This window comes from Perkinsus marinus, assembly GCF_000006405.1.
Source record: "Perkinsus marinus ATCC 50983 genomic scaffold scf_1104296928836, whole genome shotgun sequence".
NCBI classification, from domain to species: Eukaryota; Perkinsozoa; order Perkinsida; family Perkinsidae; genus Perkinsus; species Perkinsus marinus.
The window spans coordinates 375,460-388,615 of NW_003216689.1; the positions used below are offsets into that span (position 1 = coordinate 375,460).

A 13,156-nucleotide genomic window follows, 5' to 3' on the forward strand; every position below is an offset into this window, starting at 1 on the left:
GCAGTGTAGACGAACTTCAGCTCACACTTCTTATTGAGCTCAGGGAAGCGACACAGTTCGTGATGATCTGGTCAATGTAAGTGTAGAGGACCACATCGTAGGGGTCCACCGTCTTGGACTTGTCCTTAAGGAGACAGTCGGGGCCTAGCAGCTGCAAAGCCTCTGGCCACGGCTTGAGATTCGCCATGATGTTAGCTTGAATCTCCGAGTCTGCTGGAGGAATAATCTGGGCTCCATTGGCGCCATACACTTTATAGCCGTTGTACTCCTTGGGGTTGTGGGAAGCCGTCATTTGTCCACCACAGAGTGCTTGGAAGCGGACGATGAGGAAAGGATTTGATGGTGTTATGCTGGTCTTGTCGATGAGATAGACTTTGGCTCCTTTAGAAAGGAAAACAGCCGAAGCAACATGGGCAAAGGCTCGAGACTTGTGACGTCCATCAAAGCCGAAGACCACCCCTCGCTCACTAAGGGCCTGCTGCCCGTACTTCTTTATACAGTGCATACAGAGGCCTTGAGAGGCTTGCATGACCGTAAGGCAATTCATACGGTCATAGCCAGCGCCCATCACCCCACGTAAACCTGCAGTGCCGAACTGTAGACGATGGTTAGGGTCTAGACGAGCGGCAACAGCTTCATCGTCGAGGCTCTGAGCTTCCTTGATGGTATCGCAATCGGGATCTTGCTCACACCAAAGTTCAACCGCACTCTTTGTCATGATAACGAGCCGTAGGGTACCACGGACCAGTTGCGCTGCTGTCGATGTACGTACGCGTTAGGACAGGACGAGGCTAGGGGCGAGCGAGATACGATGCTTGCTGGTACTGGTCCCCCTTAGGCACTCGCAGTCGATAGGAGGTGTAGACTACCTGTAAGTGACTTCTGAAGGGGCGATGGCCCCTGGCAAGCTCGTCCATCCGTCGTTGTCTATAGACGATGAAACTGCGCCGATTATGGGTGAATATTTCCGAAATCGTAATTTTTTCACTATAACAGCGCAGCGTGATACGATTGTCATCGAAATCTACTTCCCGACATGGCGAACTCTGAGAGCCGTACTTAGAATTATACATCTCACTTTGATGTTGTTGGTTCTTATCGGTCATAACTGTTATCAACGGCAAGGCTTAATCCTCTACTACTTGCCAGCTCTTCGCCACCTGGTACTTTCCAATGCATCTTCTATATGCAATCCTCAGCTGTATGAGGATGGCAGTTGGACGACTACAGGTCAAGTCGAGTTGACCAGGTTTGACCGGGGACCTGCGACAGGGCTCGGGTTTGCACTTAAGTTTATTATACAATGACTTGTAATGAAGTCCCCTATGATACCATCCCTCACCGAACTAAAGCCTCTCTAGCCCCAGCGCGGCCATCCGAGCCGGCGGCCTCCAAGAATCGTCTTAGGCATCGTGGTAGCACTGAGGAGTCGCAAAGGCGGGCAGTTGATAAAGTAAACAACACCTAAGCTCTCTACTGCTAGTCTCGACTCCCGCAGGTGATACGACGCCACTGTGTCAAGCCGCACCATCACAGACCCCTGGAGTTGGAGCCCTTCGGTCCACCACTGCCTTCTACTTCCATTATAATATCCCCACAGGATGAGGTACTCCCCGCTGCCCTTAGCCGATCATATTTTTTCCCCTTTAAGTTCTACCTACCGCCGATTTCCCCCGACCCTTCATCTATCGCCCACATAGGAACCCCTCTAGGTGGCCACGATGGAGTTCCAAGTGAGCATGACCATCAGAGCACGCCGGGGACTTTGCCGATTCAGATAGTGAGGGCCAACGGGGTTACCATCCTCATTATGGGCACTGCCCTTCCCACGGTGCACGACAGTCACCAGTCATTCCTCCTAAGACTCCTGTAAGTCCTGGACACCTCAGCTGAGCCCCACTGTTCTCACAGTGTCGGTATCGGCAACAGTGTACCCCATCCAATAGAGCCTTGAATCGCCATCAGCACGGTGGCCTGCCTTCGCGGGACCCCTGGCAGAATGGTCAGAGAACCCCTGGAGGGCCCCACGTGAGATGAAGAGTTTTCTCTCCTAGTACCTTAGTGGTGATGACTCAGGTGGAAGCTCGGCGAGGTAGTCTAGGTAGCTGTGAAAAATATCGTCATCAATATAGTGATGGCTTGAGCGGTGGAAATAGGAGGGATCGCAGTGCCCTGAAGGGTAGTAGGGGCACTATAGTGGAGCTTGGGCACTTCTCATTTAGCATCTCCGATGACGGGCGCCCCCCGAGTGTTGCCGCGAGAGTTGCCACCATTAGACTTGGGGAGTCTGCCTTGTACTAGTCCACCGTATCTAGTCCTGGATACTCCCGCTGTGGGGTGGATGATGACCCCTAAGTCGGGGCATGGGACTGTATGGACCCCTGTTGAGAGGTGATGAACGGTTATACAGGGTTGCCTTAGGGAGCTAGTCTTGGGGCAGGCCGCCTAGTATTGGGGTCAACTCTCGCCCTGTGCCCTCCACAGTGGACACGATCGTTGAAGATGATGATGATGAGCATTTCAAAGGCTCTCGATCGAACCATAACACCGAGGTAAACCGGAACTCACGGGATAAGAGCAGACTTTTCCCAGGGCACTTCCGAACGGTTATCCCCACCGAAAATGTCGCTGAGCCCGTCACCCTCCTCAAAGCACCCGCCTCCAGCCGAGGTGAAGAGCGCCAATTGAAGGGATGTATTGTGGAGCGATTAGGTACATGTGTCGGGGGTGATCGAGTTAGGACCGGAAGCTCGGTTCGTCCAGAGTCCAGCGAAACGGGACGACGAAGGGGTATCGGACTCCGCGGTGAGAGATTGTGAATATATGCTCGCTTTCCTCAGCTGAGCTTGGGAGTTTGCTCCATAATTTTAGGAGCTTGTATACGAATTCGGGTTACTGACAATTTTTTTTCCTCACTAATTTTAGGAGTTTGTTCACAAATTCGGGTGATTGAAAATTTCCTAAGAATTTTCAAGGCATGTGGTTGACCATGTACATATTTTCCTAAACTGGTGTTATTGATTCACTGATGGGAAACTTACTTAGGTGATGTTCCGTTCGCCGGGGGAAGGGCATCAATTGACGAGGAGAAGGCGAGCAGTAGGGCGGGGGGTAGAGGGTCCCTCGTTGGCCCCTGGCTTGTGTATTGATACCTCTTTGGAGGAGGACGATGATGCTACTGCTACGCCACTGCCACCGACGAGCAAAAAGCAAGCGGAGATGTTCAGGTTGGATGGTAACGATTATGTCGGGGTGAATTATTCCGTTGGTTAGTCTCGATGATACTGGTGGGCATCTTCGACTGTCGCGATTGAGCAAGGAGGGGCTTGACGCTACTGTTATACTCGCCGAGAAGGACGTGAGTTGATGTGCCCCTCGCTTGGGCCGAATTTGGTGATGATCAGATGAGCTGGCTCGGGGAGTCTCCCACCGACACCGAGAACAGCGACTGTGATGAGGCCCAGGCGGCTGCTAGGGCAAGGAGCCCCACAGGGCGCCACTTCCACGTTTGGGAGGTGGGGGGGAAGACTGCCAAAAGGGGCGGCGACAGACCGAGACGAGAGGCGAGGAAGGAGAGGAAAGGCCGCGTTGTACAGCAGTTCAGGAGGGCTGTATACGAACATCAACACGCTGAAGAGCTAGCTAAGAGGAAAGTAGTGAACACCGTCCATCGAGAATTATGGCATTTATTCGACACCTCAGGTGTTGATGGAAAGTCTCTCCTCATCTGCTGGGGTGGTAGATGTGATTAACTTGAAAAAAGTAAGATCATTCGAGGTCGATCCTGGGGTATGTTTCGTGATAGGGAGAATCTGTGAAGTCTCGTATGCCCACGATGGTGCAGGGTGGCTGGGTACGGGGAAAGGCGCTCGGATCGGGCACAGCAGCAACTGTGTACCTTGCCAAGAGATCCGTAGGTTTATTTATACTTTTCGGCCTTGAAAGTTCCCTTAGGTCGATGGTTTTCTATTCGTGGCGAAAGAAGTTCCACTGCCCGGAAAGGATCTACTGTGGAGCGACCTGTCCCGTGATATGCGTAGAGGCTTCGGAAAACGAGAGTGGGAGGCGACGGCTGTTGTTGACTCAGGAAACGAGGCTATTGTTCTCTCCAGAGCTCGCCACATTGAAGGAGTTGTGGAGTTCTTTGGCTGCGAGATTATCGCCGACAAGTTTTACATTTATATGGAGTAAGTGTTCGGCATACGGGTTGGCCTTGTGGTATGCTGCTCCAGAATTTCCAGGTAAAATTTTTTCTGTCATTGACAATAGTTTATTCATCTTGTTGAGTGTGTTGATAGTTTGCGCTTCGGAACTTATTAGTAAGTTTACACTAGTACACAATTTTTCTTCGGCAACTTCTTCGTTGACATTTTACTCATGTTTTCGATGAATTGCCGAGACTATTAATGGAGTTTCACGGCCGGTGATATGAAAAACACTAGTGAAAAACATATTTCACGACTACTGCATACCGTTTTTCACCGAGTTTTACTCCACTTCGCGTAAAACGCGAATATTACTCCCTGTTCAACCAATGGCACTTGCCGAGGCGGCTGATTAAAAAGTATATGTTGTCGAGGAAATCGTTATAGATACCTCGGGGGAGGCACACTGGCGTCGTTGGCACCATCATCACCATCAAAAAGGCTCCCAGAGCGACAGGCTGCGAGGTTAGTAGCACTGTGGCAGATCGGGAATGTGGCGAAAGCGTGGTATAGGTATCTTCGAAAAGTGTTGCGGACATTGCAGGCCCTGCATCACGGTTCGGGAGGGCTGATGGGATCTCGGGAAGGGATGGTATTGGCCCTCGAAGATAGGGGTCAGCTTATCACACCGATCATGCACAGAGATGTTAAAGTGAGGGAAGGAATCTTCTGGGAACTCTCCGGGGTGGCGTTCTTCCTAGCGTTATACAGCGAAGTTGAGGGTCGCTGCTCTTACACGATCTCCTCTGGAGAGCCGGCCGTTTTAGAGGAAATTTACTTTTTATATTAGTAATAGTCTTGAGAGTCTAGGCCCAAAGGGACGAGGAGACAACTCACACGAACACGATACAAAAATCTCCAATTCTTTATCGTTATCATTTATCCACGGTGATGATGAGCAGGGACCCATATAGCTTTGAGAAAGAACGTCCCTCAGGGTTTCAGGGCAATGGGGAAAACGTTACCAATGTGATGTCATTTACATGGGAAACTCATCGCCATACGTGGAAAATTGAAAATGAGTCCCCCCCGGGAACATTATAGGTTTCAGAGTAGTGATGAGCTTCATATTAGGGTTAGGTTGAAGTGCGTGTGGTATTAGTCTCTGTGGCAGGGAAGCAACTGCTTGCTATCAGCAGATCGACGAACGGTGAAGTTATGTGATTTCGGCAGCTGTACTCGTCCTCGGTGGGTGCCCATTTTTTCCAGCCATACCATCACATGAGCACTTCTCAGGCCGTTTAGTATTGCCGGTACACCGCTGGCTGCAGGTGGAGAGAAACTCAACGCTTCCATTGATCTCACTGCTGACATACCACCTGACTGTTGTGCGATAATGAACGATTGCGACAAGGCGAGCGGAGATATCATGACATCTTTCTCGATTTTGGAATTTTTAGGTTATTGGCTTCGCTCCGCTAGAGTCTACATTCACGAGAGAGGGAGAGGCTGAGGGACAGAGCGGTGTTGTTATGGAGTCGTCGTTGTCAACGTCGGAAGTGTTGCAAGCGAATTCAGCGGAGCGAAGATATGCTGACCCGCAATTCTTCTTTGTGAGGATCTTCGTGTTGTGCATGCGTGTAGATGATGTTGCTGTTGTTTAGAAGTCCATGAAGGGGACTCTGTTGTGGATGGCACCAGAAACCTTGGGAGGCAGCGAATACTCGGCAAAGGTGAACGGAGGGGCAGTGTTGGAGGCACAATATATGTTCGCTTTCCTCGGCTGAGCTCGGGAGTTTCCTCACTCATTGTAGGAGAGAACATACATACAGTTTACGCATTGTATAGAAATATATTTGTATTTGATAATTGGAGTTTCACGGGCGGCCGTGATATGAAAAACACTAATGAAAAACATATTTTACGACTACTGCATAGCGTTTTTCACCGAGTTTTACGCCACTTCACGTAAAACGGGTTGTGAAACTTCATCGCAATTCCTATACAATTAATATATACTAACTGTATAAGAGTACATACAAACTCGGAAGTGTACGGAATTTGAGTTCATCCTACCATAAAATTGAATATTTTCCCATACTGTCAACTTGCGAGCGAATACAGTGTTGGAGGAATATTCGGTCGCTTGCCTCAGCTGAGCTCAGGAGTTGTCTCAACTACTGTGTATAATTATTATATAGTTGATCTCTTATATACCATATTTAGAAAACACTATATATGAATACTAATGGAGTTTTATTCGTGCTATGAAAAACAGAGTTAAAAAACGTATTTTACGACTACTGCGTACCACGAATATATGCTCGCTTGCCTCAGCTGAGCTCAGTAGTTTCCTCAATTGTAGAAGTTTACATGTGAATTCGGGTAGAAATGTGCAAAAAACCAACAAGGATTTCCTCCTACTGTCAGAATTGCATATTTCTCTATACTTGAATATAGTGATTGTATTCTTAGGTTGACGTATGGTCAATTGGTTGCCTGCTCATCGAGATGGTATGTGGTCGAGACCCTTGGAAGGAGTTTGATAACGAGGTGACTTGTTTCGGACCTAATTCGTATCTTTCTGTGGGGAACCTAAGATACAAGCGATGCACGAGATATGGACAGCGCGTGACAAGACTCCTATGCACTACATTCCTGCCGAGGTCTTAGCACAGTGTTCGTCCTCGTGTTTGGATTTCATTCAGAGTAAATCCCTTACTTACTAGTTTTCTACTGTTGTTTGTTTTTCCCAGAAGCTGTACAAAGAGACCCCGAAGCTCGACCGACTTGCGCTGAGCTCCTCCAACACCCCTTTATAGAGAACAACCGATAACACTGGTTGAAAATCGATGAAACTTCCTTCCTGCCGCTTTCCATCATTCGATCCGTTCATTGTCCATGTACACTATCATCATCATCACTGAAGCATGTACAGTAGCCGGCCTGGCAACGCCATATTATCATTACTATGATGGGGTCTAGAGTCGTTAATTAGAGTGGGAGGCTGCTAGCACGAAACGTAGCTCGTAGGACAGTAGCACACAGTATTGTCGTTCTTATTTCTAGTAATAATAAATACCATCTCTCCTTGATCATAGAGCTTCTCCTGCCTAGTTATCAACTTTGGCGAATCGTGAGGGGCCTAACACACAACAAGGAGATGCGCATCATCTTCATAAACACATCGACCATTTACCAACATCTCATTTCCTTACAACAACTACCGATGGGCCGCCAAGGGTCCAGATGAGAGTCTACACGGAGTTCCTGAAACTGTGCTCGGAGAAATTGTCGATGAAGTTTTGAAAATACTTTTCCCTGTAGTTCTGGTCGAAGCCGTGAAGTCTCTGTTGCTGGCGAATTTTTGGAAAGAGGATTTTCTTGTTCAATCGCATAGATGGTTTTCGTATTTCTCGCAAATCGTCCTGAGATCCAACACTACCTTTTTCAGTTCACATATTTCCATAGTATTTCGACATGCTTTGTCCATTTGTGTAGATAGATGCAAAATAGGTCTACATTACCACCGCTAACTAACAGAAGAGCGAGTTCAAGCCGCAACGATAGTTCTGAGGAGAATTCATTACAGTGAGACGATCTCTCTCTATGTATGGGGTGCATGAGGGAGTTTTCAGAACGACTACATCGTCGCGTTGGGTGTCTACGTGTGGGTGGAAGTCGATGGACAGCTGGGGAGAAAATATGCGAGATTGTACCATGCGGGTGTTGGAGATCTACACTAAGGTGAGATTGACATTTGCACGCTCCTAATACATTATTAGTAACTTTCAACTGTTCGCTTTCGTTCCTTGCGAGTCACCAATACGTCATGTATTAGCAGAATCGAGAGGGCCTTCCAGAAAGGTTCGTATTTCTTGTTAGAAATAGCTACATTTACTGCTACTACTTTGTCTGTGTATAACTACCTTTTCTTGTATATTTCACTTTACTCTAGTTGTTGAGTGGAACATCCACCTCACGTTGTTCGTTACTGTCAGCAATGCCATCGTGATGGGCATTCGGAAGAGGCATGGGAAGCGGCAGAGCATTTACGGCAGTTGAAGAAAGAGCAAGCGAAAATTAGATGGGAGGAGACGGAGCGACGCCACGCTGAAGAACTGAGGGCTCTCGAGGAGGAGCTACGACAGGAAAAGGAAGAATGCTATCACCAGTGAGCGAAGCGTTGTGTGTGTGATTATCATCAGTTTTTATGGTAGGTGGCAAGAAATGAGGTTGCCTCAGCTCGAGAACAGCATTGAGGGGATCAGAGTGGCTCTGGTTGAGAGGCAGGATTTGGCGGAGGAGCGGTACGTACGTGAATTAAGAAAAGGGAGAGATCGATTTATTGTCCCTAAGAGAATTCTGGACCTGACCTCGAAAGCTAGGTGAGAGCCCGTTTAGGAAGGGAACTCACTGGACCGCTTTCGAGGTTCTTCGCATTGCACGGCGAAGATGAAAAGGCGTGTGAGGTGATGGCTGTGGTGGAGAAGGAGGAGGTGGAGTGTATAGGGAGGCAGGAGGACTTGAGGAGAAGGAAGCTGGCGAAATTAACGACTGAGGTAAGGTTTTTGTTACTAACAGCGAGGACTATTCCAATACGTTGTGAAGATGACCTTGAAAAATATACGGCACAGTAGAGTTTCACCCGTGATATAAAAAACGTATTTCAAAATTTACTTCGCGGCAACAAGTTCGTGTAAACATATATACCTTATACTTTGTATGGAGTATTACAGCATTTCACGTTAAACGGGTGAAACTCTAGGATTTTAGTGACTTGAAATATGTGGTTTTTGCTGTTATCATTTCCATTGCTGATTGATGATATCAATGTCTTCAGTTTGTGGACCGCCAAAAGGAAGAACGTGTTGCTGTTGAGAAGAGCGTCGAGGGGATGCGGAGAAAAGTGATGGAGGAGAAACGGAGGGAATTGACAGCTCTCCAGAGACGGGCTGATCGACGACTAGCAGCGTTGCATAAGAAGCAGAAGAAGGAACTCTCTAGGGTGAGATGTGTACCAGATGATGAGAACAGTGTGGGAAAATGGTTAATTACATATGAAAATTTTGAGAAATTTTCATGGATTTCTGCACCCTTCTACCCGAAACGGTATAAAACTGAGAAAATATTCTGCCTCAGCTGAGGAAACTGAAGATATATTCCAACAGTTGATGATGGTGACGATGATAGTGTTCATGTTAGATGCCCCGACTGGATTCCATTAACGAGAAATGTCATGACTTTCGACCTTTCACGAGCCGCCTTAGCGGTGTTAGTGTGAGGGAATCAATAAACAGAGAATCTCGGTCCACAGGTGAGTTCTGTGGCAGTTCACCGCAGCGTGGAAATATATATGTTTGGTTTCCTCACCTGAGCTCAGAGTATGAATTGGGGTATAAGTGTACAAAACCAATGAGAATTTCTTCGAAATTTCCTCAGAATTTTCATATTGTGACCATCACGCGTAATTGTCCATGTTCATATCTTTCCACATTAGTTGTTCACGGACTGTGAATATGCTCAGTGTCTTCTCAGAGACCCCCGCAGAGCTGCGTATTCCCCATCTTGCTTTTGCTCCCAAAGCTACTTCGACAACTTCATCATTGACATGGCGATAACAACTTGTTGATATACTAATGGTGTTGTGTGTCAGTGAGTTTGAAACTGGGAAAAGCCATTCTCGATTTCTCATAGTCGTGGACAAGCACTCGTGTAAAGAACATAACAACAACATGGTGTTTATCACAACACTTTACTAAACGTGTATATTTCTTTCGAGTTATACGTGTTAATTGAAGAAGGTCTTGGGGTGAAGCAGCAACGGACCATGGGAATAATAAGTATATCACAAACTGTCATATAAACGATTCGTAATACATATCCTTCCAAATTGGGGGTATTAGAATCTCTAATCATGGAGTAGGAAATTTATTCAGTACCACTGAACACAGGTGGTTAAAATGAAGATACCATGAGGAAAGGAATAACGTCTTATAAAGCGTCATTCAGTGATTATAGTATCGTCATTAGCTCGCAAGGATGCCTCCTCCAATGAAAGAGAAACGGACAGTTTCAGCGGCTGAGGAGTTGCATAAATTCCGTAGAGACCGAGAAGGACAACTCATCATAAGAGGAGTGGCATTTCAGCGATTATTCGCCAACTCGCACTCGTCCTCGCGATCAGGGAGCTCCACTTTTGATCGTCTCGTTGGGGCAGAAGTATTCGGGGCCACACTTAACCGAGTGAGTAGTGGCTGATCTGTTCATCGCTCGAGTAAGATGTAGATATAAACTTGAGGGCAAATACCACATTCCTGTCAATTACAAGGCGATTCTTAAACTGGGAGATGGTGAAGTTGTTGTGGTAACCAGACAGGTGAAGAATAAAGATAGCAGCATTCTCGTGAGGAAGGCTCTATCAGGGCTCCTACGGCCCGGAGTTTCGACTTGAATATTTTTCAAAGTCGTCAAATGATGATTCAATTTCGTTCGGTTGGAACTCTAATATTACTCAGCTTTGGGATCAGCTGCTAACGGTGGGTCGAGAAGCTCTTTTTGTGGGAGACGTGTTTCCCCTGTAAGGCACTTGATGAAGACGTTGAGAAAAATATGAAAGTGTAGATGAGGAATCTTGAGGTTCATCGGTGAAGATACGTTTTAGGTCCGTTCGAGGTCCATGGCATATCTTTGGATTCACAGAAGATGCTGTGCAGCTTGAACTCGATCGAGGTGTTGTTGCTACTACTCTCATGGTTCTGCTGATTTCACTACCACTACTTTAGTGATGAGAAAAGACAATACCAGTAAGCACATAGACGGCATGTTGTACTGTCAACACTCGGAGAAGCCCAGTCTCGAGGACTATCAACGATGCCTGGTAGTTACATTCACAGTCAATCAAGTGTCATCAGTACTCTCAGGGCCTCGAACCGAGGGCAGATGAGCAACTTGTTTGGATAGCCAACGAGTTCATGAATGAGTCCTTGCCTGTCAATTTCCATCAGTACGTCATTTTAGTATTTCTCTTCCATGCAAGAGCTAGGTTCATCGATGCAGGAAGAGTTCATTGGGTCAACACTACCACGCAGAAGGAGACGAGGATTCACCCGCATTATGAGAAGTATGGGAACATACGCACATGGTCAACAACATGTGTTGGTATCAGTGACGAAATTTTTAGAATTTTTTGTTGGTCTCTGTGCACGCTTACCCAGATTCGTTTGTAACTCCTGGAAATGAGCTCAGCTGAGGAATAGAAAAATATATTCCTCCCACACTACTAACGCCTCGTCGTTTTCGTGAAGGTTTTCCACAGATACAGTAAGATGCTCAACGCGGCTCGTCTGCAACGACCATTGCCGCATTGGAGAACTATTATGAGCTTCCAAATCGAATTTTTATTCTGCGAGGTGAAAGATCTCCCGCTGAGCGTCCTCCTGTTATTTTCGTATCAGCTGTTCAACCTGAACGGACACGGCGAGAGTGACTTCAACGTCCCCATCGAAACTGTCACTAACGTAATTGAGCTTGCCCGAATCTTCAAAGTCGACATCAAGTAGGAAGGTCCTCCTAGGCAAATTCATAACGATTAACTTTCCAGAGAAGAGCCTTACCTCGTACACGTCCTCAAGCGGGCATTGCGTCATTATGCTAGCGTGGTCCGGTCGAAACAGGTGGTCGCAGGCGTTGAGGAATTTAGGAATCTGATGCAAAGGTCGGGCGGACATTTGTTGCCTTGTGGTTGTCTATTGTCTCTACCCTATCGCGGGACGGTGCAGGGAGAATATGATGATGACAGTGTGGAAATTCCACGGAAATTTTAGGAGATTTCGTTGGTTTCTGTACACTTCTACTCGAATTCGTATGTGAACTTCTACATTGGAGAGAATCCTGAACTCCGTTGAGCAAAGCGAGCATATATCCTGTCTCGGGATCTCCGTGGGGTAGTCGTACGAACAGTCTTGACCATACAATACCTCACCTTCCGCAACAGTTGGAGCTTCGAAGTGGCTCCTTCTTGGGATCTTGTCTCATTTCATTTCGCATTGACCATTTTTGACGGAGGAACTCCAGTTGTGTGTCAGCGATAGCGGCCTTAGATACCGAGACGTCGTGAAGCAGTTCGAAAAGGCCCAGGAGTTAGAGGGTGAACAGGTCGCCGCCTTGCGTCAATGCGTGGAGTGCCGTGAAGACAGCAAGGAACCCGCGGTGGGCCTCTGCAATTCGCTAGAGACACATAGTCGCTGTTTAGGTGATCTACTGTGACGACTGTGAAGATATGCTCTGTCAACCGTGCTTTGATAAGCTTCACTCGAAAGGGCAGCGGCAATTCCACAAGAGTAACACATTGGTGATAGTGCATGTATGTAGAGCCGTCCTCGCCAGGAACTTGGGTGGAATTGGGTGTCTGCACAGACTGTGAATCTTCATTGGCGCAACTACACTGTGTTCAATGCCAGGATGCTTTCTGCTATTCATGTTTCGAGCAGGTTGGTCGCAGGCTCCCCAAGTGGGTTAACGAGTGATGGCTCAGATACACGTTAGAGGTGGTCGGAGAACCCACGTCCCAATAGGTCAGTTTGCAATAGCCGTTGATGGTAGGCACGTTCCTCGTTATCAGTTCTCCGTTCTTTCTCATTGAGCAAGCATACGATCCCTGCCTCTTCGGCGTTTGCATTCGGATCAATCTCCCCCACTGCGGTCACCATCGGTTCTAATGCAGCGAGAAATTTGGCGATTTCGATGAGCCCTTGGCTGTCATTTGAAGATGAGAATGAGATTAAAGTGTAGGACGTCTTCTGTATTGTTCATCAGTGAAACCGTTTGATAATCAGGTATCACAACATCAAGACAGGCGAGCACCAACGGGACTTGCCGATGGCGCCCATCAACACTTCTATCGAGAGCAACATCGGCGGCGGTTTTGCCTATGGATGGGCAGAGAGCTTAACATGTATCTGATGGTCGTCGCACTGTGTTTCGGGAGAATCTATTTGGGTTTCTAGTGG

At 47.4% G+C, this 13,156-nt stretch overlaps 6 protein-coding genes across 6 annotated transcripts; 5 read left to right on the forward strand and 1 right to left on the reverse strand.

Moving 5' to 3' along the window:
• Positions 1 to 16: 16 nt before the first annotated feature.
• On the reverse strand, positions 17 to 718 carry Pmar_PMAR006843 (phosphoglucomutase, putative; the record flags this gene model as incomplete). Its single annotated transcript, XM_002788105.1, has 1 exon — positions 17 to 718. The coding sequence occupies one exon, from the start codon at positions 716 to 718 to the stop codon at positions 17 to 19; it is 702 nt and encodes a 233-aa protein (XP_002788151.1).
• Positions 719 to 1,303: 585 nt separating this feature from the next.
• On the forward strand, positions 1,304 to 1,453 carry Pmar_PMAR006844 (hypothetical protein; the record flags this gene model as incomplete). The annotated part of the gene is made up of 1 exon (XM_002788106.1): positions 1,304 to 1,453. A coding segment is annotated over one exon (150 nt), but the record flags the coding sequence as incomplete, so codon positions are not given.
• A 1,169-nt stretch (positions 1,454 to 2,622) lies between these two features.
• Pmar_PMAR006845 (hypothetical protein) lies at positions 2,623 to 6,967 on the forward strand (the record flags this gene model as incomplete). Its single annotated transcript, XM_002788107.1, has 14 exons — positions 2,623 to 2,670; positions 2,713 to 2,805; positions 3,046 to 3,227; positions 3,274 to 3,358; positions 3,405 to 3,653; positions 3,703 to 3,762; positions 3,806 to 3,913; positions 3,955 to 4,187; positions 4,593 to 4,670; positions 4,719 to 4,857; positions 5,606 to 5,758; positions 5,810 to 5,878; positions 6,621 to 6,698; positions 6,902 to 6,967. The coding sequence occupies 14 exons, from the start codon at positions 2,623 to 2,625 to the stop codon at positions 6,965 to 6,967; spliced, it is 1,641 nt and encodes a 546-aa protein (XP_002788153.1).
• An 898-nt stretch (positions 6,968 to 7,865) lies between these two features.
• Positions 7,866 to 10,769, forward strand: Pmar_PMAR006846 (conserved hypothetical protein; the record flags this gene model as incomplete). Its single annotated transcript, XM_002788108.1, has 8 exons — positions 7,866 to 7,892; positions 8,147 to 8,319; positions 8,366 to 8,533; positions 8,578 to 8,707; positions 8,989 to 9,153; positions 9,351 to 9,462; positions 10,333 to 10,391; positions 10,731 to 10,769. 8 exons carry the CDS (start codon positions 7,866 to 7,868, stop codon positions 10,767 to 10,769), a joined length of 873 nt encoding a protein of 290 aa, XP_002788154.1.
• Positions 10,770 to 11,286: 517 nt separating this feature from the next.
• Pmar_PMAR006847 (hypothetical protein) lies at positions 11,287 to 11,707 on the forward strand (the record flags this gene model as incomplete). Its single annotated transcript, XM_002788109.1, has 3 exons — positions 11,287 to 11,300; positions 11,464 to 11,557; positions 11,603 to 11,707. 3 exons carry the CDS (start codon positions 11,287 to 11,289, stop codon positions 11,705 to 11,707), a joined length of 213 nt encoding a protein of 70 aa, XP_002788155.1.
• A 1,061-nt stretch (positions 11,708 to 12,768) lies between these two features.
• Positions 12,769 to 12,934, forward strand: Pmar_PMAR006848 (hypothetical protein; the record flags this gene model as incomplete). The annotated part of the gene is made up of 1 exon (XM_002788110.1): positions 12,769 to 12,934. A coding segment is annotated over one exon (166 nt), but the record flags the coding sequence as incomplete, so codon positions are not given.
• Positions 12,935 to 13,156: the final 222 nt, after the last annotated feature.